Source organism: Amblyomma mixtum, chromosome 5, assembly GCF_055824585.1.
Source record: "Amblyomma mixtum isolate Tamu chromosome 5, ASM5582458v1, whole genome shotgun sequence".
NCBI lineage: Eukaryota > Metazoa > Arthropoda > Arachnida > Ixodida > Ixodidae > Amblyomma > Amblyomma mixtum.
Window position 1 is genome coordinate 197,715,960 of NC_143016.1, and position 21,384 is coordinate 197,737,343.

The 21,384-nt window shown below is 50.5% G+C and overlaps 1 protein-coding gene and 1 pseudogene across 1 annotated transcript; one reads left to right on the forward strand and one right to left on the reverse strand.

Annotated features, from left to right (window-relative positions):
- Positions 1-2,766: 2,766 nt before the first annotated feature.
- On the reverse strand, positions 2,767-5,984 carry LOC149345380 (uncharacterized; annotated as a pseudogene).
- Positions 5,985-6,332: 348 nt separating this feature from the next.
- Positions 6,333-16,493, forward strand: LOC149345381 (uncharacterized). Its single transcript, XM_089547416.1, has 3 exons — positions 6,333-6,387; positions 9,989-10,593; positions 15,840-16,493. Exons 1-3 carry the CDS (start codon positions 6,333-6,335, stop codon positions 16,491-16,493), a joined length of 1,314 nt encoding a protein of 437 aa, XP_089403542.1.
- The last annotated feature ends 4,891 nt before the right edge of the window (positions 16,494-21,384 follow it).

Sequence of the window (21,384 nt, forward strand, 5' to 3'; positions counted from 1 at the left end):
TTTATTTATTTATTTCAGTACCCTCAGGGCCCGAGGGCATTACAGAGTGGAGTGGGTACAATAGACAAAAAAAGACAATAATGAACAGCAGTCACTGCTAATACAAAATAGGAACAAAAATATGGCTTGCGCAAGCTACTAGGTTACTTCAAATATAAGGGAACAAATTAAGAGCCAATAGCACAAAATTATGAGCACAGAATAAATGCCGACAAGTACACAACGAAAAAAAAAACAAAAGGAGCATTTTTTCGAATAGGCAGGACAAAACTGTTGCTCAAATATTCTGCCATGCCCTTAAACAGCAGAATTTGTCAAAATAGAAAAAAAGAGACCAGGTTTGTTCGAACTATGACATGAGCTGAAAAAGAATAAAGAAATGGTGGTTTGGTTTGGTTTATGGGGTTTAACGTCCCAAAGCGACGAAGGCTATGAGAGACGCCGTAGTGGAGGGCTCCGGAAATTTCGACCACCTGGGATTCTTTAACGTGCACTGACATCGCACAGTACACGGGCCTCGAATTTCTCCTCCAAAGAAATTCAACCGCCACGGCCGGGATCGAACCCGGGTCTTTCGGGACAGCAGCCGAGCACCATAGCCACTGAGCCACCGCGGCGGCAATAATAAAGAAATGGAACTGCGTAAGAATTCCGCGTACTATGTTACCATCAGGTCAGTTAAGCTGATTTAAACACAGAATGGTTACATGTTTCGACGACCAATCGGGGAAGGTGATTGCATTCGGCCGATGTGCTGGGGATGAATGAGTCTGGCATGAAAGAATACCAAGTTTATGACGATGATCGATCCGAGCTGAAACGTAGGAAGGTGGCGTTATAAATTTCTTCGTAAGAATGAGGTTATCATAGTATATGTTATGAAGTAGACAAAGGCGGAATATATTTCTACATTGCGACAGTAGTGGGAGTGAAATGATTTATTTCATGGCCCTAACACTAGAGTTACAGTCATAAGTCGGGAGAATGAAAGGGGCCGCACGGTCCTGTATAGATTCGAGTTTGTATATTAGTGTCTCTTGATAGGGGTCCCAGATGGATGCAGCATATGCCAGTTTAGTACGAAGCAACGATTTGTAGAGAAGCAGTTTTACGGAGCTAGAAGAAAGAATAAAGCTGCGGCGTGTGTAGCCCAGCATGCGGTTAGCGTTGTTGCTTACACCACCTATGTGTGCTTTTTAAGAAACAAAAGGGGAAATAAAGGCACCTAAATATTTATAAAAAGGCATAGACAAAGGTTACTATTGTTAAGATGATATGAAAGTATGTGGTGCTACGACGACAAACCGGCATGTAGTTGCATTTTTTATGTTTAGTTCCATGCTCTACTTGTTAGTCCTTCCAAGAGCATCATTAATATCCGACTGAAGAAGAGCCACATCGAGTCATTGTTAATTTAAAAAGATTTTTTGTAGAACATCGGCTGTCAGGTAAGTCATTGATGTATAAAAGAAAAAGCAGGGGCCCCTGTCGCACCGGTAAATGTTATAGCTCCTTTCAGAGGTAAGCAGTTCACAGCTATTTATTTATTTATTTATTCAAGTTACCCCTAAAGGCCCTCCAGAAGAGGGTATTACATAGGGGGGGGGGGGGGTATAATCATAAGTAATCGCGATACATTTTAACAAGTAAGTGTAACAAAAAAACGTTAATTAAAACATAAGGCATCACACAAAGAAAAATTGAACACTAAAAAAACAGCAAACATTTACTCATTTCCGTCACAGCGAAGAAGCTCTTAGAATTTTTTATTGTCAGTTTGTGGCGATGACTGATGGCAAACTATTCCATTCAGTGACAGTACGGGGAATAAATGAATTGGCATAAGACGATGAATGACAGTTTACGCGTTTAACTTTGATCACGGCGTGGAAAGAGAGCATCAGGTGACTGAAACAAGTCACGGCGAAGGGATGGATGGTGATAAAGCTTATGGAAAAGGGTTAAGCGAGCAAGTTTACGGCGATATGACAAATCTTCCAGTTCGGCACGTTTTTTTAATGCTGAAACGCTTGTGAAGGGTGAGTAGTCTGAAATTATGAAACGAACAGCACGGTTTTGCAAGGATTCAATGTTAGTGATAACGTAGGCTTGGATAGGGTCCCAAATGGCCGCAGCATATTCGATTTTAGGGCGTATTAGAGTTATATAAGCAAGCTTTTTAACGTGTATAGGGGCGTATCTGAGGTTACGTTTAAGAAAACGAAGTGAGCGGTTAGCAGATGCTAGGGTGAGGTCGATATGGTGATGCCATGTTAAGTCAAACTGAAGGTGCACCCCAAGGTACTTGTATGTTGATGCTAGTTCCACAGTATTGTCATTTAGAATATAAGTGGTTGGAATGCGAGCTGTACGGCGAGTGAAAGATATTAGTTTAGTTTTAGAAACGTTTAATGTCATTAACCATGATCAGCACCAAGTGCTTACTGCGTTCAGGTCAGATTGTAGGGATTGGCGGTCACTGTCTGTAGTAATCTTACGGTAAATTACGCAGTCATCAGCAAAAAGGCGAAGTCTAGATGTTACACAGGCAGGTAAATCATTAATATAGATTAGAATAATATAGATTAATATAGATTAGATCTTCGCCGATAGCCAGGTTTCAGTCAGACATACAATGTCAGCATCGCAAGCATCAATAACAGAACAAAGACCACTGCTTCCAGGTGCTGCGCTACGCATATTTGTGAACAAAAAAGAAAGTGTGGTATTGGCCGGGGACTTAGTTTCACTGCCCCTCGCGCAGTGCTAATCGATGACCGGTTCGGTCGGTGGCGCGGAGGCGCTGTGGGTATCATTCGTAGAATCCTCAGAACGTTCGGTCGGTAACGGGAAGGCGCTTGGGATTTCATGAACAGAATCATCAGAGTGATTGTAGGTGTAGCATTTACTTTATTGCGAAAGCAATACTACTCGCACTTTCAAGCCTTCGCGTGACCCGGCCGCAGTTACGATTGACCTTTAGCGGAGTGAATATGGGCGACCAACTCGCTCCTTCAGAGAGCCCGGCTGTAGTTACGCCGCGCCACGCACCTGTGGCGCTACTGCCGCTGTGACGTCATACAAGCTGTAGATTATGGGCGACCAACTCGCTCCTTCAGATAGCCCGGCTGCAGTTACGCCGCGCCGCGCACCTGTGGCTCTACTGCCGTTGTGACGCCATACCAGCTATAGATTATGGGCGACCAACTCGCTCCTTCAGAGAGCCCGGCTGCAGTTACGGTGTGTGTTTGCCGCGCTGCGCACCTGTGGCGCTCCTGCCGCTGTGACGTCATACCAGCTGTAGATTGTTTTCTTTCTCTCAGCCGCAACAACATCAAAAACAAAATTAAAAAAAAGTTACCGAAGACGCTTTCAGTCGTCGCGCAGCCGCGGCCTGTAGCCACGCGTGACCTGTAGACTGCGTTCCTTCAGTTGGAGGCGCTGCGCTTTTGCTTTCGCAACCTACCAGGCTTAGCCAAAGCTAAGCCCCCGCCAATTTCATTTATATAAAGCTTATTGAAGCGAAGCTTAAAAGTGAGCGGCTGGAATTTGCCAAATTCGACCAGTTTTTTTCTAGCGTGCCGAGTGGCGAAAGAATAAATCTCACTAAGTGTAATTTTTTCATCCTTGAGGTTGGAACTATTAAGCAGTACTTTCGGCTTTTCCTTGAAATATGAAAATTTGGCTATAATTGGTCTGCATTTTTTGGATGCGAACCCAACGAGCCTGTGTGCTCTATCGATCAAAACTTCAGAGGACGGAATTGCTAAGCAGTATGAAGAAACACTGACTAATTTTTCCTCTGTCTGAGCCCAAGTCTGATGGCGTGTCAGGTATGCCATAGAAGTAAGGTGGAAAGTGGGGCGAGTTGAATCTTATTCATGACGAAGTTAGCGCCAAACACGAATACCAAAGTGGGAGAAAGACACAAAACGAGCGCTTTTTTCGCAACCATACCTTTAATGAAAATCACATGATATGTTATGTCCATGTGTGATACGTGTTGTGTCTATGATATATATCGTTTTGTCTTCCTCCCACTTTGGTCCTTGTTTTTGTCGCTAACTTTCTCATGGATGACACAGTGCTTTCAAGTCAAGAGTTCCTGACGTCACCAACCTTAGTTCCTATAAAGGCTGCGCCGCATGATGGACGTGCCAGAGGTGCGGCGAAAGCCAAGTTCACACAATGCGACTGTCCGTCTCATTCTTCAAAAAAGTATACGGCCCAAGGGGTTTGCTTGTGAAGCTGCTGCATGCCTCGTTATGCGTCCTCAGCGACTGTAGCCTCTCGAAAGAGGAAGGTATCGTGTCCTCAATCCTGCCAAACTTTGTACTGATAGATATGCTAGGTAGGGAGCCCCGCTAAACTCCTTAGAATCAAACCTCTTGGGCTGTATACTTGTGACGGGGGCTGTACATGCTTTGTTCATGCCAACTGCCAGCCTCATTGTTGCGCTTTGTGCCAAACCGTTCGCAACAGTGACAAAGAGCCATATCGACGATGTAGCCGCATGCCCCTTTCCGACAATGGATGATATAGTAGTAAGGTGGAAGTAGGGCGAGTTGAATCTTATTCATAGTAAAATTGGCGCCAAAAGCGAGGGCCACGGTGGCAGAAAGACACAACACGAGTGCTACTTCGCAAATAAAGCTTTAATGGAAACAAACGTGATCTGTAGCCATCTCGTGAAAGTAAATCAAAAGAAACATACATGATAGCATCAAGAAAATCTTAGGACATGATTAATCTGAACAGTGCATCATGAGTATGCCATAGAATAGAAGGTTACCGCGTAGCTGACTGTTTTCAAGCCCAGACAGGCGTGCGCGCAGTTGAGCGTTTTCACTTGAAAGTTGGTCCACTCACTGCTGAAAAGGATGTACTTCCTTCTCGACTACGTCAATGGGAACAGGTTTGCTCTCAACGTCCGTTAGTATTTTGTTGATTTCGATCAAAGGCTCTTCCAATTTCAGCTCGGACTTCTTAAGTTCGTCAACACACTTTATAAAAGCCTTTTGGTCCAGTTCCATTCTCGCAGTTCGCATGTTAACAGTTTCTAGTATCGCAGACATATATTCCAACTGTTTAGACTGGACGTCAGGAAGAGAGTCCTGTTGCTGGTGCCTCGTGTTAGGCCCAGGGTTGAGTTCGACGTCCTCGGACAACGCTAGCAGTTTGTTCGCTCAAACTGCATTCACTCAACACAAAAAGCAAGATTCCCGGGCGTCGGAATAGCAACAGGCACACATTATTTGATTTCTTAGCGTACAGGGAACTAACACGACTAACCTCAATGAAGAAGCAGATCGTATTACTAGCGCCATTCTGGTGCTGTTCTGATGACCACTAATGGCGGTGGTGTCCCGCCGGCTCTTATATAGACAATATATCATGTCGTTATTGATCTGGATCTTTTCTGTGATGGAGGGGTGGCGATAAAAATGTGCCTGTCTTGGGGGCACACGCAATCAAACGTGTCGCTGGAGTGGTAGGGCAGCTTGCTGATATCACGGGTAGATGACGATAGCAGCGAGGCGCTGAGCGGAGCCCATGCCGTAACCTGGATCAAGAAGCAGAGCGGATTAGCTAGCCGCACTCTGGTGCTGTTCTTACTCCCACTCATGAAATGAAATAAGAAAAGCAACAGCACAGAAGTACATGATGAGGTACAGGGCGTGACGGCCAAAGTAGCCGCCCGTTACTCTTTACACAAGGCTTGGATGTGAAATTCATTTATTTATATATGCAAATTTCATAAATTTCCTATGAAGGAGGTTGTTACATGCAGGGTGGCACAGGAAAACACATCAATAATAATAACAGTAATACGTGAGAATGCTACAAAAGTAGAAACACACCGCAAGATACGCACACACTGTCCGAACGCCGTGACAAGAAGCGGACAGGTTTCCGGCAGAACGACGTGTATTGTCCCACGCTTACGGGTTCGTGGCTCGCACGGAGCGACAACCGCTCGCAGGCCAAGCTCGGTTTTTAACCGTTCGGCGGCGCATGCGCACTGCGCAGAGTGCCCTATCAGCGGCTAGCACAGACACCAATATCGCAAGTAAGGTCAAAGTTCGGACAGAAACCAAAAAGGACTAAATTAGCAGAATTCATCGTCGCCATCATCAGCCTGAGTACGCCCACTGCAGGACAAAGGCTTCTCCCGTGTCTGTCGAATTAACCCTGTCCTCTGCAAGCTGTGCCCCCTGTGTCCCCGCAAACTTCTTCATCTCATTCGTCCACTTAACTTTCTGCCAACGAGTAAAGCAGAAATTTATGCGAGTTGTACTTGTTCACTTCGCCCACGGCGCAAGAAAGACGGCATGCAAGATGAAGGTGAAGACGAACCTTCATCGTCCGTGCCGTGTCTTCTGCGCTGTGAGCAAAGTGAAATACGCTTTCTGCCGCCCCCTGTTACGCTTGCCTACTCTTGGAATCCACTCTGTTATCCTTGAGGACCAGCGGTTATCTTTCCTTCGCTTTACATACCCCGCACAAGCCCACTTCTTCCTCTTGATTTAAAGTAGGGTGTCATTAACCCGCGTTTGTTCCCTCACCCACTCTTCCCGCTATCACCTATAATTGTTCTTCCCATAGCTCGCTGCGTAATCCTTAACTTAAGCGGAACCCTTTTCGTTAGCCTCCACGTTTCTGCCCCTAGGTGGGTACCTGTAAGATACAAGCGTTGTATAGGGATTATCCACCGACGTCACAGGCGAAGGGCAGTGCAGGGCCGGACACTATTCCGTGTTGCGGTAATAAACGCACGCCATAAAATGATTCTCTCAGCTAAACGGGCGCATTGTTCCAGCTCCAATTTCGCAGACAAATGGCATATCAGAAGGGAAAAGCGTCGGCAATGCTTACGGTTTAGCTTAATATTATGCTATACGTCTTGCCTTGTGAAGTTATGCAGTTGCTTATGAATGATATATATATATATATATATATATATGTATATATATATATATATATATATATATATATATATATATATATATATATATATATATACATATCACCTACGTCACACCTGCGGTAACTCAGGACGTTCTACGTCCGCCGCTTATGAACGTGGGTGGCGCTGATGAACACTCTCAAGGTTAGGTTACTGCTAAACATAAATACCCCCGAAAGCAGAAGGTTTGACAGCCGTCGCCGTAGCTCAGAGGTAGAGCACCGGACGCGTAATTCGGAGGTCGTGGGTTCGGATCCCACCGGCGGCATGTGGTTGTTTTTTCTTCTGCTTTTCTAATCAATTAGCTTTAAGCGATGACATATTCAGTAATATTCTAAATTGATCAACACCACAAAATAAATAAATATATTAAAAAAAAATCCCCTGTGCCCCTTGGTTTCTGTGGCTGTTGGCTTCTGTTATATATATATATATATATATATATATATATATATATATATATATATATATATATATATATATATATATATATATATATATATATATATATATATATATGCGGAATTCAGAAACGCTTCATTTACGTAAACATTTATTGCTAGTTGACGTTTCGGAGAGAGCCTGTCCTTATTCACGACTCAAGATACAGGGTTGTTGCTTTTCTTCTCAAAGGACCACTGCCCAGGGTCCGGACATTTTTGAAAAACAAGCCCACTGCATAGATGAGGCATCGAAGATAACCTCTGCAAAATACTAGAGCCATGCGCGCCCCGAAAAGCTGCGAAAATTCAAATCAAAGCCCGCTCGTTCTATCCTTCAACAAAAACGGGCCCGGCCCACTACTCTGAACCCCGTTGACGTCATGGGGGGTTACTTTCGCTGAAGGCACTCCATTGGTGCATCGTTCTGACTGACGGGAGAAGATTGGGCGTAGCCTTGGCGTCGCGTCGTCTGCACAACGCTTTCCGCACCGCCTTCTGTTCTGGCTCATGCCTACAAACCCGCATGAAGGAACAAAAAAAAAACTGCGGAGGAAGCGTGCGGCGACAGCCTTGAACCCTTGCCATAAAAAGTGAAAAATAGTAAAATTGAGGGAGTTGGTTCGCCCCCCCCCCTCTCCCCGCCGTGATCACCTCACGAGACGCTCTGCGTACGCGCTCCCTTCTCAGATTTCTTTCTTCTATGCAAGCCCCCCAAAACAAGGTTTTAATTACTAGTGCAGCAGAGCCTTTCCCTCGCTCGCCTACTTGACCGCTCCGCACACACACCGCTTATCTTTCGTGCATCTTGCGTACGCCTTGACTCCAATGAATGACATATGCTTTGGAGCGGAGAAAAGACACAAACACACAGAACACAAACACGCATGGAGAAAAGCAAACGGGCGGTTGCCGGGTCCGCGCTTCGCCGTGTGTTTCGAACACAACCGACTTCCGCCCCTCCGCTTGTGAAACGGTGGGGAGGCCTAAAAGAAAATGAAAAAAAGGTGACTCGTTAACTGGGAATGACAAACAGATGTATGAAATGATGCGCTCGCTAACAAGTCTAGGTGGTCGAGTCGATCGCGCCTCTCGATCGTTCAGTGTGTGGAGAAAATGCAAAAACCAAGAAAAGAATTCTATTGAAGGCGGGGCCATGACGTCGCCCTGTGACGCACTCCACAGACACCACGCCTCCGGCTTACACCGGAGAAGGAAGGGGTGATTTTGCCTTGCCGAGCCTACTCGACGAGGAGCGGGAGAGAAAAATTTCGAGGAGGGAATGGAAGGAGAGGAGGCTCGCTCAAAGTGAGGTAGAGAGTGTTTGGGACCATGGGGTGGGCAGGGGCCCTTTAAGGGGTTGGCATCTGCAGAGGAGTCGGACACATGAACCAGAACAAGCAATCCATGCGGGAGAGAAGAACTGCTCGAAAAAAGAATAAATACAAAAAATAAAAATACAATGAAAACTGAAAGTAAAAAAAAAACGGAACTGGGAGGGGAAGGGGGATAATAAGCGTCCTCGCCCGCCACCCACGTTTGCGATCGCTGGAGGATAAGACGGGGGAAGGGAAAAAAAAAGCTGGGACGGAAGCAGGGACAGCGGTCTCAGTCGCAGCACAACGGCAGCAGCAGCGAGTGAAGTGTGTTGAGACAGAGTGGCCGAAGCACAGAATAGATTTGAGATGCACTCGCGTGTTGTGGACGTAAACGAGTAAACAAAATACTGGGAAACAATTGCGGAAAAGGCGGAGGACTTAGCCATGTGCAACTCCTTCGGCACGATGAGCCAAGGCGGGCACAGTGGAACTTAACTAGGCACACGTGGGCTGCCGCTGCAGACGCGCACACATGCACACACCGACAAGGACAGAAAAGACGGAAACGTTCGTGCCTTAGGGGAAGCAAAATCGCGTGGCGCCACTGTGAATGGCGGGAGTGCTTAAGCGAGGGTTCTTTGATTGCGCCGCTCTCGTCAAGATGGCCGAACTGGGTCGAATTAACGACAACAACGACACCTATTCTCCCCTTTCCAGTTTCGTTTTTCTCTTTTTTCCTTTCAATTTTTATTTTGTTTTTTATATTTTTGTTTCGGTTGAGCAGTTCCGCACCGTTTGCTTGTTGTTTTGGTTCATATGTCCGACACCTGTACAGATGGAAACCCTTTACGAAGAGAAGCAAGAACCCTGTATCTTCAGTCTTGAAAAAGGACAACCTCTGTCCGAAACGTCGACTAGCAATAAATGTTTACCTAAATGAAGTGTATCTGAATTTCGCATATATATATATATATATATATATATATATATATATATATATATATATATATATATTGTAAAGACGAAGACGAACATTCTGTGCAGCGGCGGCAGTGCCATCGCTGCGCGTGCTTTGGGCTCGCTTTGGCTGACCGCAGACTGTTGCCGCCCTGCTCCTTTAATAAGGTCCCAGTGCCTTTAATAAACCCCCGTCTTACATTTGGTGGAGTCGCCGGGTACAATATCGGCTCTGGAGCTCCGTAACCGCACTCTTACAACACCTGCTATGCCTGTGGACACCCAAAATCAAGCCGTGCAAGCAGGCCCACCGACTGTCATCTGTGCCGGCTCCCTTCGCCAGCGGGACCCGGCTGTCTTCAGTGGAACAGATGAGCAGGACGCGGAAGATTGGATCGTGTCTTACGAACGTGTGAGTCTTTATAACAAATGGGACGACGAGACTAAGCTAAACAATGCCATTTTTTATCTTACCGGTGTCGCCAATTTATGGTACCGCAACCATGAAGGGGACGTTGGAACTTGGTCGGCCTTCAAGACGAAGTTCCCCGAAGTGTTTGGTCGCCCAGCCGTCAGACAACTCCGCGCTGAACAGCGCTTGCGTGAACGGTCGCAGCAGGTCGGCGAAAGCTTCACTAGCTACATAGAAGATGTAATCGCCCTCTGCAACCGGGTGAACGTCAGCATGCCGGAAGCTGAGAAGATAAAGCAAATCCTGAAAGGTATTGATGATGACGCCTTTCAAATGCTGCTAGCGCGGGACTTGCGCACCGTTTCAGAAGTCATCACGCTGTGCCAGAGCTTCGAGGAGCTGCGGAAGCAGCGGGTCCTGACTCGTCAGCATTCAGCTCATGTAGAGTCACTTGCTGGACTGACACCCGCAGCTGACAACTCCTCTCTGCTGCAGCAAGTGAAAGACTGCGTGAAGAGGTGGTCCGTCAGCTTTCTCTTTTGCCTAGCCCTCAGGGGTCGCCACCATATTTGGCCCCGGCTCTCCAACATGCTATTCGCGAGCAGGTTGCTGAGGCCTTTCCGTCCGCCCATTCACCATCACATGTCGCTGCTCCACTGACGTACGCTGACGCCGCTCCCAGACCTGTCGCCACGCCTCTGAGTTATGCCAACGTCGTCCCAAGACCTGCCGCCCGTCCACTGACTTACGCCGAGGTCGTTGCTCAACCTCAGCCGCCTACGTACCCTACAGTGTCAGTGCCCGTACCAGCGCCGGCGCCTTATATGCGACCCTCTCCACGAGGCCGAGATCCCTGGCGCACGACGGATAACCGGCCTATTTGCTACACCTGCGGATTGCCTGGGCAGGTAGCCCGCTATTGTCGCCGTCTCCCAGTCTCGACGCCGCCGGCCGGGTATTCGCCTCCAGCGCGTCAGTACTCTGCGTCTGCTGAGCCCCGTCCGTCGACTCGTGCGTTCTCCCCCGACCGCTCACCACTTGCCGATCGCCGTTCCCCTTCGCCGCGACGCTGCTCCATCTCTCCGACGCGTCGTCGACCTAATAATTCTCAAGAGGAAAACTAGATGCCGCAGTTCCTGAGGCAAGAACTGCGTCCCCGTCGAACTACCAAAGACCTCAGCTGTCACCTGCGAACCTTATTGACGTTTCGGTCGAGGGAATTTCTGTCATGGCCCCTGTCGACACTGGCGCCGCAATTTCAGTAATAGACGCAAAACTTTGTCGCCGCTTGAAGAAAGTTAAGACGCCAATTGCCGGTCTCTCGCTGCGCACGGCCAGCGCTCAGTCCATCAAGCCGTCAGCAGCTTGCACAGCACAAGTTTTGATTCACGACGTCCTATACACAATCGAGTTCGTCGTCCTGCCGTTTTGTTCCCACGATGTAAATTTGGGCTGGGATTTCCTGTCTCGTCATGCTGCGGTCATAGATTGCGCTCGCGCTGAAGTCGGATTCTCTGCCTTGCCCCAATCGCTGCCGGACGCCGCTCTCTCGTCGCCATGTATTAAAGCCCTCGTCGCCGAAAACATCGACCTGCCTCCGTGCTCTTCCGTCCTTGTGCGCCTCTGTTGTGACCCTCTCCGTGATGACACTGTACTTTTCACGCCCGCTCATACTTTTCTCCGCCGGAGGTGTCTTCCCCTGCCTTACGCCGTTCTGACTATTTCTGCTGGCCTATCCGTACTGTGGGTCTGTAACCCGTTCTCCTGCCCTAGTGCTTTGCGCCGTGGCGAATGTGTCGGCAGTGTCCAACCCATCGCGTCTATTATAACCCGTGAGGAGACTGACGAAACATCGCACCTCAATTTCACTGCGCTCAGCCCACCTTCTTCTACGCCCACTGCTTCCTCTACAAAACTGTTTCTCCGCTCCATCGACGCAGGTCTTCCTCCGCCGCAGCGCAAGCAGCTTGTCCACTTGCTCCACCAGTTCAGCGCCTCCTTCGACTGCCATCACAGCTCCCTTGGCCAAACCTCGACTCTCACACATCGCATCGACACAGGTGCCCACGCTCCTCTACGGCAGCGCCCCTATCGTGTGTCGACAACCGAGCGCCAAGTCATTGAAGATGAAGTCGACCAAATGCTCAAGAGCGGCGTCATTCAGCCCTCAAGCAGTCCTTGGGCTTCGCCAGTTGTGCTTGTCAAAAAGAAAGACGGCTCCATCCGTTTCTGTGTAGACTACCGCCGCCTTAACAAGATCACGCGCAAGGACGTATATCCCCTGCCACGCATCGATGATGCGCTAGACTGCTTGCAAGGTGCCGAAATATTTTCTTCTTTAGATTTACGCTCCGGGTACTGGCAGGTACCCATGGAAGAAGCCGATCGCCCCAAAAGAGCCTTTGTAACCCCTGACGGCCTATATGAATTTACTGTTATGCCTTTCGGCCTTTGTAACGCTCCTGCCCCCTTTGAGCGGATGATGGATACCATTCTGCGTGGGCTGAAGTGGAAGACCTGCCTCTGTTACCTCGACGACATCGTCGTGTTTTCGCCTGACTTTGACACTCACCTCTCCCGACTGAAGCACGTTTTGACCTGCCTCTCTGACGCCGGCCTTCAGTTCAACTTAAAGAAGTGTCACTTTGGCGCCCGCCAACTTACCATTTTAGGCCATGTTGTCTCTAAGGACAGTGCCCGTCCGGACCCGGCTAAACTTCGGGCTGTGGCTGCGTTTCCTCGACCTACTTCTATCAAAGGTCTACGCAGCTTCCTGGGTTTGTGCTCCTACTTCCGTAGGTTTATACGCAACTTTGCCTCAATTGCTGCACCTTTGACGCAACTTCTGTCCGGCAGTTCCGATCTTTCTCGGTGGTCCCAAGTTTGTGACGACGCCTTCGATTCTTTGCGCCGTATCCTCACCGCACCGCCGATACTGCGCCATTTCGACCCAGACGCACCTACCGAGGTACATACTGACGCCAGTGGGGTAGGCATCGGCGCCGTACTCGCACAACGCAAATCTGGCTTCATCCAATACGTCGTTGCCTATGCCAGCCGCATGATAACAAAGGCTGAATCTAACTACTCGGTCACTGAAAAAGAGTATCTGGCGATAGTTTGGGTCGTTAAGTTCCGCCCTTACCTCTACGGCCGCCCGTTTCAAGTCGTGACCGACCACCATGCGCTATGCTGGCTTTCCTCTCTGAAAGATCCATTTGGTCGCCTCGCGAGGTGGGCCCTTCGCCTCCAGGAGTACGATATCCGCGTCGTGTATCGTACTGGCCGCAAACATCAACACGCCGATGCTCTATCCCGCTGCCCACTTCCGGCCAATATTTCCAGCCTTTCCGCCTTCGACGCTTCCTCACCGATGCTTCACATCAGCGCCATGCCTTCCTCGCAGCGTGCCGACCCATGGATCTCTTCTCTTATTGACTTCCTCACCAACCCTACGGCTGCTTCGCCTTCGCGCGCTCTTCGCCGCCATGCTTCCCATTTCTCAATACGTGATAACCTACTTTATCGCCGCAACTACACCTCAGACGGCCGCAAGTGGTTGCTAGTTATTCCCCGTCACCTTCGCTCGGAAGTCTGCGCCCATTTTCATGCTGACCCGGAGTGTGGTCATGTCGGAGTGTTCAAGACTTACGATCGCATCCGACTACGATATTATTGGCGTGGCATGTATACACATTCATCCGCAAATACGTGCGGTCATGCCTTACCTGTCAACGTCGCAAGCCGCCTCCTCATCGTTCTGCTGGAGAATTGCAGTCGCTACCTTGCCTGCCACGCCCATTTGACCGCGTCGGCATTGATTTATACGGTCCCCTCCCGTACACTTCGGCCGGCAACCGATGGGCTATCGCCGCGGTTGACCATTTGACAAGGTATGCCGAAACCGCAGCCCTTCCAGCTGCCACAGCCTCAGAGGTGGCCTCGTTTATTTTAACCGATTCATCCTTCGTCACGGCGCCCCTCGCGAACTGCTGAGCGACAGAGGCCGCGCCTTTCTGTCGGATGTTGTGAAAGCACTGCTCACCAAGTGCAATATAATTCATCGAACCACCTCTGCATATCATCCGCAAACCAACGGTCTCACCGAGCGCTTTAATCGTACCCTCGGTGACATGTTGTCTATGTATGTCTCTTCAGATCAGTCAAACTGGGATCTTGTACTTCCTTACGTAACCTACGCGTACAATGCCGCAACGCAGTCCACTACCGGATTTTCTCCTTTCTTGCTCCTTTACGGCCGTCACCCTTCTGCTACCATTGACACCATTCTCCCGTACCAACCCGATGCTTCCGAGTATACGCATCTATCTGAAGCCGCCCAGCACGCCGAAGACTGTCACCGCATCGCCCGTGCTCTCACGACTGACACCCAGTGCAGAGAGAAATCCCGCCACGACCTCAGCCAAACAACACCACACTTCGCCAACGGCTCCCTTGTGTGGCTCTGGATTCCGACGAATCCTCCGGGTTTGTCATCAAAATTTCTTGCCAAGTACGATGGCCCATACCGCGTACTGGAGCGCACATCTCCAGTTAATTACACTGTAGAACCTCTCCACCCATCTTCTGATCGCCGCCGCCGTGGACGCGAGACTGTTCACGTCCAGCGCCTCAAGCCATTCTACGACCCAGCCGTCCTGCCTGCGCCCTGAGTCGCCAGGTTGGCTCCTTTTCTCCCCGGGGGCAATTGTAAAGACGAAGACGAACATTCTGTGCAGCGGCGGCAGTGCCATCGCTGCGCGTGCTTTGGGCTCGCTTTGGCTGACCGCAGACTGTTGCCGCCCTGCTCCTTTAATAAGGTCCCAGTGCCTTTAATAAACCCCCGTCTTACATTATATATATATATATATATATATATATTGTAAGGATAAAGAAGAAGATGCGTCTGATGATTTGAAAAGACGAAGACGAGGTGACAGTGTTCTCGAGAGTTTTTGCCAGCGCAACGCTTGTGTGTCTTTTGCCGACCTGATCCCAGACTGCTGCCGTTGCCGTTCCCGTCGCCCCAGTACCTCGTAACAAACCCCCCGTTACATTTGGTGGAGGAGCCGGGGTAAGAACATCGGCGCTGGAGCTCCGTAGTCGTGCTCTCCCGACGCGCAAGATGCCTGAGGACGTCCAACACCACGCCGTACAAGTGGGCCAGGCTGTCATCTGTGCCGGCTCCCTTCGTCAACGGGACCCGACCATTTTCAGCGGGACTGACGAGAACGATGTTCAAGATTGGCTCACATCGTACAAGCGGGTGAGTCTATACAACAAATGGGACGATGTGACGAAGCTAAACAACGTCATCTTTTATCTCGCCGGTGTGGCTAACCTCTGGTATCGCAACCATGAGGCAGATATTCAAACCTGGTCCACCTTTAAGACTAAATTTGCAGACGTATTTGGTCGACCGGCTGTCAGGCAACTCCGAGCCGAACAGCGATTGCGTGAACGATCTCAGCAGGCTAGTGAAAGCTTCACTAGCTACATTGAAGATGTCGTCGACTTGTGCAAGCGGGTCAACCGACAAGATCCAACACATCTTGAAACGCATCGATGACGACGCTTTTCAGATGCTTCTAGCGCGCGACTTGCGTACCGTTGCTGAAGTCGTCACGCTGTGTCAAAGCTTTGAGCAGTTGCGCAAGCAGAGGATTCTGACACGCCAGCGGCCACAACAGGCTGAGTCGCTCGCTGGGCTCACGCCTGCTCCTGACCCCTCGCTGCTACAGCAGATTAAAGACTTCGTGCGGGAAGAAGTGGCACGTCAACTTTCCTTTCTGCCGAGCGCTCACGACCGACCATCATATCTGACTCCAGCGCTCCGACATACAATTCAAGAGCAAGTTGCTGAGGCTCTTCCACCGGCTCATCCGTCACCACCTGTCACGGTTCCGCTGACATACGCTGACGTTGTCGCCAGACCACAACCTGTGGCGGCTCCGCTCACATATGCCGAAGCCGTCGCGAGACCGCCTCCTGTCTCGGCTCCAGTGACATATGCCGATGTCGTCGCAAGACCGCAGCCGCCAATCTATAGTGCGCCTCCGGCGCATTTGCGAGGGCCAGTGGCTTACCGTCGACCTACTCCAAGGGTCAGTGATTCCTGGCGCACAACGGACAATCGGCCGATTTGCTTCTTTTGTGGTCTCCCAGGTCATGTGGCTCGGCATTGCCGCCGTCGTTTCTCGGACGCGGAAATTCCTCCCCAAGCTCCTGGGTACTGGCCCCCACCGAGTCAGTACTCTGCAGTGCCAGCTGCGCCACCGCAAAGTCGTACTTTCTCGCCGGACCGTTCTACCCTCTCCAGTCGCCGGCCCTCTTCTCCACGACGCCGGTCTATCTCGCCTATGCGACGTCGCCCCACCGCTAACCAGGAGGAAAACTAGGCGCCGCAGTTCTTGAGGCGAGAACTGCGTCCACAACGAACTTCGAAAGGCCTCATCCGTCAGCCGCTAACCTCATTGAAATTTCCGTCGACGGCGTTTCTGTCATGGCGCTTGTTGACACTGGTGCTGCCGTTTCCGTCATGGACGCAAAGCTGTGTAGTTCTTTAAGAAAAGTAAGGACGCCAATTGCTGGACTCTCACTGCGCACTGCCAGCGGTCAGAACATCCAACCGTCAGCAGCGTGTACCGCTCGCGTTGTAATCCAGGGGACCATCTATGCCGTCGAATTCGTCGTACTGCCCTGCTGTTCTCATGCTGTTATCCTGGGCTGGGATTTCTTATCGCGCCATGCTGCTATCATCGATTGTGCTCGAGCCGAAGTCGAGTTCTCTCACCTGCCCGAAGCTGTCTTGGACACTGCCCCTCATGGTGCCTGTGTTAAGGCCCTCGTTGCCGAAGACATTGACCTGCCTCCCTGCTCTTCAGTCCTCGTACCCCTCTCTTGCGGCGATCTTCGCGACGACACTGTCCTCTTCACTCCGTTCCCTATCTTTCTGCACCGCAAGTGTCTGCCTCTGCCATACGCCGTACTGACTATATCCGCTGGCCTCTCCGTGCTGTTCGTGTCTAACCCATTCTCGTTCCCCAACGCCTTGCGCCTAGGTGAATGTCTCGGCACGGTACAACCATTCGCGTCTCTGCTCATCCGCGAAGAGATGGACGATGCGCCGCACCTCTCCATAGCCGCACTCAGCCCACCTACTGCTGCGCCCGATCCCTCCTCAACCGAAGCATTCCTTCGCTCCATCGACGACAACCTTCCAGCGCCGCAAAGGACACAGCTTCTCACTTTACTTAATCAGTTTCGCTCGTCATTTGACTCACATCAAAGTTGCTTGGGCCAAACTTCCACTGTCACCCATGCCATCGACACAGGTGACCACGCACCGCTGCGACAACGTCCCTATCGTGTGTCTGTCGCCGAGCGCCAAGTTATTGAAGACCAAGTCGACAAGATGCTCCAGAGCGGCGTCATTCAGCCCTCAAGCAGCCCATGGGCGTCGCCTGTGGTGCTCGTCCAAAAGAAGGATGGCTCCATACGCTTCTGTGTAGATTACCGCCGCCTTAATAAGATTACGCGCGAAGATGTCTATCCCCTGCCACGCATAGACGACGCTCTGTACTCTTTGCAAGGGGCCGAACTCTTTTCCTCCCTCGATTTGCGTTCCGGGTACTGGCAAGTTCCTATGAAAGAAGCCGATCGCCCCAAAACCGCCTTTGTGACACCGGATGGCTTGTATGAATTTACGGTGATGCCCTTCGGGCTTTGTAACGCCCCCGCGACTTTTGAGAGGATTATGGACACCATTTTGCGCGGACTTAAGTGGAAGACATGCCTTTGCTACCTCGACGACATTGTGGTCTTTTCCCCGGACTTTGACACCCACCTCTCCCGTTTGAAGCACGTCTTGACCTGCCTCTCTGACGCCGGCCTGCAGCTGAACTTAAAAAAATGCCGTTTTGCCGCCCGTCAATTAACCATCTTAGGTCATGTTGTCTCTAAGCAGGGCGTCAGTCCCGACCCAGCGAAACTTCGTGCTGTGGTTGACTTTCCCAAACCTACCTCCATCAAAGACCTGCGCAGCTTCCTGGGTTTGTGCTCGTATTTCCGCCGGTTTATTCGCAACTTTGCGTCCATTGCTGCGCCTTTGACTCAACTGCTGTGTGGAAGTGCGGATTTATCACTGTGGTCTCCAGCGTGCGACGACGCATACAACACATTGCGCCGTCTCCTCACGGCGCCGCCCATTCTGCGCCATTTCGACTCGGCCGTTCCTACCGAAGTTCACACAGACGCCGGCGGTGTTGGCCTCGGCGCTGTCCTCGCCCAACGAAAACCTGGCTTTGACGAATACGTCGTTGCTTATGCTAGCCGCACGCTCACACCAGCAGAACGCAACTACTCCGTAACTGAAAAAGAGTGTTTGGCGATTGTATGGGCCCTCGCGAAGTTTCGACCGTACATCTATGGGCGCCCTTTTGACGTTGTGACCGACCACCATGCGCTCTGTTGGCTTTGCAACCTGAAAGACCCCTCCGGCTGCCTCGCTAGGTGGGCTCTTCGCTTGCAAGAATATGATATCCGCGTCGTGTATCGCACCGGCCGCAAGCACCAAGACGCTGATGCACTGTCACGCTGCCCCCTTCCAGCCGAGATCGCCAGCATTTCCACCTCCGACGCTTCTCTGCCCTTGCTTCGCCTCAGCGACATGCCTTCAGAGCAACGCATGGATCCATGGGTCGCTTCCCTTCTTGACTTTCTCGCCAACCCGACGGCTGCTTCACCGTCACGTGCGCTCCGCCGCCAAGCTGGCCATTTTGCGATTCGTGACACCGTACTTTATCGCCGTAACTACAACTCCGAAGGTCGCAAGTGGCTGCTGGTTATTCCACGTCACTTACTCTCGGAGATATGCGCATACTTCCATGCTGCCCCCCACAGCGGTCACGCGGGCGTTTTCAAGACCTACACCCGCATACGGCTGCGCTACTACTGGCGCGGAATGTACACCTTTATCATGAAGTACGTCCGCTCATGCATTCCCTGCCAACGTCGCAAGACACTTCCCCATCGTTCTGCTGCTGAGCTGCAGCCGTTACCATGCCCTCCACGCCCATTCGACCGCGTTGGCATTGACTTATACGGTCCACTTCCATACACTGCAGCCGGCAACCGTTGGGCTATAGTAGCGGTGGATCACCTTACACGATATGCCGAAACTGCTGCCCTTCCGGCTGCCACAGCGACGGACGTCGCCTCCTTCATTTTGCACCGATTCATCCTTCGCCACGGTGCACCTCGTGAACTGCTCAGTGACCGAGGCCACGTGTGGCCTCGGTCACTGAGCGGTCACGAGGTGGTGAAGGCGCTTCTCAAAGAGTGCAACACGATTCACCGAACTACCACCGCCTATCGTCCGCAGACCAATGGCCTCACTGAACGATTTAACCGCACACTCGGAGACATGCTCTCCAACTACGTCGCTTCTGACCACACGAATTGGGATCTCGTCCTTCCGTACGTTACTTATGCGTACAATACCGCTACGCAGTCTACCACCGGATTCTCTCCTTTCTTCCTACTTTACGGCCGCCAACCCTCTGCTACTATCGACACAATTCTCCCTTACCGCCCTGATGAATCCGAATATCGGCCTGTTTCCGAAGCCGCGCAACACGCTGAAGCCTGCCGCCAAATTGCCCGGTCACTCACGACTGACACCCAGCATCGCCAGCGCTCCCGCCTCGACCACGACCAAACCTCACCGAACTACACTTCTGGCGCACTTGTGTGGCTCTGGATCCCTTCAGGAACTCCCGGTCTCTCCTCAAAATTTCTTGCTAAGTACCATGGTCACTACCGTGTGCTGGAGCGCACCTCTCCGGTTAATTATATCGTGGAACCCCTCACGCTGTCTCCTGATCTCCGCCGCCGAGGACGGGAGACCGTTCATGTCCAGCGCCTCAAGCCCTACTACGACCCCGCCGTCTTGCCATCATCCTAAGTCGCCAGGATGGCTCCTCTTGTCCCCGGGGCGATTTGAAGGATAAAGAAGAAGATGCGTCTGATGATTTCAAAAGACGAAGACGAGGTGACAGTGTTCTCGACAGTTTTTGCCAGCGCAACGCTTGTGTGTCTTTTGCCGACCTGATCCCAGACTGCTGCCGTTGCCGTTCCCGTCGCCCCAGTACCTCGTAAGAAACCCTCCGTTACATTATATATATATATATATATATATATATATATGACAGAAGCCAACAGCCACAGAAACCAAGGGGCACAGGGGATTTTTTTTTTTATTTATTTTGTGGTGTTGATCAATTTAGAATATTACTGAATATGTTATCGCTTAAAGAAAATTGATTAGAAAAGCAGAAGAAAAAACAACCACATGCCGCCGGAGGGATCCGAACCCACGACCTCCGAATTACGCGTCCGGTGCTCTACCTCTGAGCTACGGCGACGGCTGTCAAATCTTCTGCTTTCGGGGGTATTTATGTTTACAAGTAACCTAACCTTGAGAGTGTTCATCAGCGCCACCCACGTTCATAAGCGGCGGACGTAGAACGTCCTGAGTTACCGCAGAGTGTGACGTAGAACGTCATCGAACGGAGAGGGTGGAAGCTGCGTGAGAACCCTCTTATGCCTCCTATGGCATCAAGGCTGCCAGAACCGAGGCCCTCGCTAAGCAATTAAGCAAACAAGGGAAGGGGAATGAGGGGCTCGTTATAAATATGACAGAAGCCAACAGCCACAGAAACCAAGGGGCACAGGGGATTTTTTTTTTATTTATTTTGTGGTGTTGATCAATTTAGAATATTACTGAATATGTTATCGCTTAAAGAAAATTGATTAGAAAAGCAGAAGAAAAAACAACCACATGCCGCCGGTGGGATCCGAACCCACGACCTCCGAATTACGCGTCCGGTGCTCTACCTCTGAGCTACAGCGACGGCTGTCAAATCTTCTGCTTTCGGGGGTATTTATGTTTACAAGTAACCTAACCTTGAGAGTGTTCATCAGCGCCACCCACGTTCATAAGCGGCGGACGTAGAACGTCCTGAGTTACCGCAGAGTGTGACGTAGAACGTCATCGAACGGAGAGGGTGGAAGCTGCGTGAGAACCCTCTTATGCCTCCTATGGCATCAAGGCTGCCAGAACCGAGGTCCTCGCTAAGCAATTAAGCAAACAAGGGAAGGGGAATGAGGGGCTCGTTATAAATATGACAGAAGCCAACAGCCACAGAAACCAAGGGGCACAGGGGATTTTTTTTTTATTTATTTTGTGGTGTTGATCAATTTAGAATATTACTGAATATGTTATCGCTT